We start from the raw sequence: 3,072 nt of genomic DNA on the forward strand, positions 1-3,072 counted from the left end.
GGGGCAAGCCGCCGGAGCCGTCCCTGGGCGGCGGGGTCCCGTGGGAGGTGCCATGGTGGGGCTGAGTGGTTGTGGTGCCGGGGGACGGCTGGTTCCCGCGGCTTGGCACCCCCTGTGATGTCCACGGGGGGTTTCCCGGGGAAGCCTGGAATGGGTTACCTGCCCTGCGGCAGCACGCCGCGTCCTGGCGTTGCATGGAACGGGGTCCTGCTGCCGTCACAGATAAATCCCCAAAACAGGAAAGCGGTGGCCGGCAAGGTGGCTGGCGAGGAGTAAGGTGCGCTTGGGGGCAGCCGGGAAGAAAGCCTGAAGGTGGCTGTCCCCAGGTGGATGGTTTAGGCCGAGCCGGGCTGGAGCGCGCCGTGTTCGCTGGGAACGGGGAGCGCGGAGGAAAGGTACCCGCCGGCATCGGGGAGCTCTCTGTTATAGCAGTGACAACAGCAATAAGGCCTTGTGCGGGTTTCCCAGTATTAACTATCTAATCTGCCCAAATCCAAGCCAGCCGTGAGGGCATATAAATAACAATAATACCCGTCCCATGCTAGGAATGGGAAAAACCCAAGCCAGGATAGTTGGTGGCTCTCTAAAGGTCTGCAAGGTAGCCGTGGCAGAGGGCTTTTACCTTGCCCAGCAGGGTTTCGGGGCAGCCCCATGTTTAGGGGCAGCCCCAGGTGCCCACGGGCTTTGGGGACACAGGAGCCCCCCGCCAGCGCAGCCCCGCGGGAGCGGGGTCCTCGGAGGGGCCGGACAGTGGCACCGCTGCCACCATCCCCGGAGCCTGACCTCGCACTCCTCGGGAGAGTTAATCTTCATCAAGTCTCGGAGTCTTCAGCGGTTTTATCTAGAGACCCAAAATCTCGGTCACCAGCCTATCTGAAAATCTCAGCATTGGTTATTGTTTCTCAAACAATAAAAGTCTTGTCCTTGGGATTGCAGGGAAAAGCTTGAAAATCAGCTTTTAACCTCCCATACGTTTCAAAGACAACTTCGTGACTCTGGGTATCGTGATTCATGGGTTACAAGCATCCTCAGTTGGGTATAGCACGATTTGGGGTTTAAAATGTTTTTTTTTTTTTTCCTTACTGAAAGCTTCACCGAACCCAAAAGAGAGTGAAGATCGAGCAGGAACTCTGATTTTCTTTCCAATAGGAGCCGCCTGTGCTCCTCGTCTATCTTTTAAGATCGTGCTCAGAAGAAAGGGCTTTATTTTATCTCCCCTCCCATTGTTTAACCAGCGCTGCAGGATCTCGGACCGGCAGCGGCTGAAGCACACTCTGCACGAGGCCGGGACCGCGGGGAAGAATGTGTGTGACAGTGCCCCGGTTGAGTAATGTTTACCCTGTTCACGGCAGGGACGTCCACTCGGACCGGCAAATATCCACCTGCCAGAGGACATTCTTTTATTATCAGGGATAAAAGGGGTTTGCTGGGAAATGATCAGGAACCAGACATCGCGGGGAGATTCCTATCTGCGGGACGTGTTTAACCAGCTGATGGGGAAAATTCGGAGGCGATTAAAGCGTGACTTTGCTGTGGTTTTGGTGGAGGGTGCAGGTAGCCGTCTGTGCTTCGGCAGATGCTTTTGGAGCTCGTGGAAAGCTCCAGGATTCCAGTTATCTTTTCTTTCCTTTTCCTTGATTCAGAGACTTTTAGGGTGGTCCTTAGAGCATCCTTCACCGAGCCAGCCTGCATCACTTCTTCCCCTCAGGCACCTGGGAGAGGGAGATCCCGAAATCCCAGGAGGAAGATCCTTTACCTGGGCAGGTTTTGTAGCTGGGGGTGTCCGTGCTGTGCCGGGACAGCCCAGAAGCCGCCAGCAGCCTCCGTTGATGGTCGTTTTGGGGACCTCTCCCCAGTGGTCCTGCGCAGTGGCTGGGGATCACGGGCAGACGATGCTCTTGGTGGTCTCCATTGGGAGGGTGGGCTTTGCCGCCGTCGTTTTCTTTCCCAGGAGAGCTGTCTGTCCATCCGTCCATCCATCCACCGCTTCGATCCCCGAGCAGTTCAGTGAACCCAGCCGGGAGCACGGTGCCGAACTCCTCGTAATAAATGGCTTTTTGCCGTAGTTGTCAAGGCAGCCTCGTAAAAGACGCTTTTGTTTCCTATGGGTTTTCCTCGGTTAATTATTTGTGATCTGTAGATGCCTTTCCATGACACATGGCTGATCATATGGTTATCAGTGCAGGGTGTTTTAGCCAAATTAAATATATTTATATAGAAGATCTGTGCTCGAGCCAGATTTCCCTCCTCGGCGGTGGTGGGCTGTGGTCCGATTTGGAGGTTTGTGTGTGTCTTGTCCCTCCGTCTTCCTGCAGTAATCTGTTAATCATACACTTGTCAAGAGGGGTCGAGAGGGAAATCGGATGCAGAAAGGCCCGAGGAACACGCGAGAGCCGTGGCTGTTCGGGGCCAGGCAGCATTGGGGTGGCGGGGGGCTGCGAGGAGCCGGGCGACCCTCGCAGATGGAAGAGTTGGAGGACGCGGAGTCGCTGCTCAGGACGCGCAGGCCGGTGTCTGAGAGCCGCGGGGACGCTGCAGGAATTGGCACGATGGGTGCAAACTGTGCAAATCAAAGCGCGAGGGGTGCAGATGGGTGTCCAGGCTGTTGGCGCGGGTTGGGCTCCCATGGGAGCAGCTCTTTCCGCCCCTCAGCATCCCTCACCATAAACTCTGTGCCACAATTTCGGAAGGTGGGCTTTTGGGGAGACGCTGGGAAGCGGTACTGGAGGAAGGGGCACGTTGTCCGGTGCTGTCCCTGCGGTTTATCATTCACGGGTGTCATTTAGGAGCTTTGCACCTCTGTTTGCACCCTCGTGCCGCGCACCCCGAGGGAGCCAGGGAAGGAGGGGGGGGTGTTCCCTTTGCAGGGCCACTTTCAGAGGGGGTTGGCATGGTCAGGGCACCCTCACCGGGGTTCCCATGGGCGATGCCAACCCCTGGCGGTGTTTTGCAGGGGTCCGGTACAGCCAGGCGGCGAGCGGCGAGGCGGCATCCTCCGGGGCCATCAGCCACCACAGCGGCGGTGCCATGGTCACCACCAGCCAGGCGGTCCTGCCGCAGGGCTCCCCGGCC

At 57.6% G+C, this 3,072-nt stretch overlaps 1 protein-coding gene across 1 annotated transcript in view; it reads left to right on the forward strand.

Annotated features, from left to right (window-relative positions):
* The window catches only part of HNF1B (HNF1 homeobox B), a 28,748-nt gene that overhangs the window by 18,760 nt on the left and 6,916 nt on the right, over positions 1–3,072 (forward strand). The window contains exon 6 of the mRNA XM_009881485.1: positions 2,954–3,069. Coding sequence (XP_009879787.1) covers positions 2,954–3,069 — 116 coding nt within the window. The remainder of the gene's footprint in view (positions 1–2,953; positions 3,070–3,072) is intronic.

This window comes from Charadrius vociferus, unplaced genomic scaffold, assembly GCF_000708025.1.
Source record: "Charadrius vociferus isolate BGI_N301 unplaced genomic scaffold, ASM70802v2 scaffold323, whole genome shotgun sequence".
In the NCBI taxonomy this organism is placed as follows: domain Eukaryota; kingdom Metazoa; phylum Chordata; class Aves; order Charadriiformes; family Charadriidae; genus Charadrius; species Charadrius vociferus.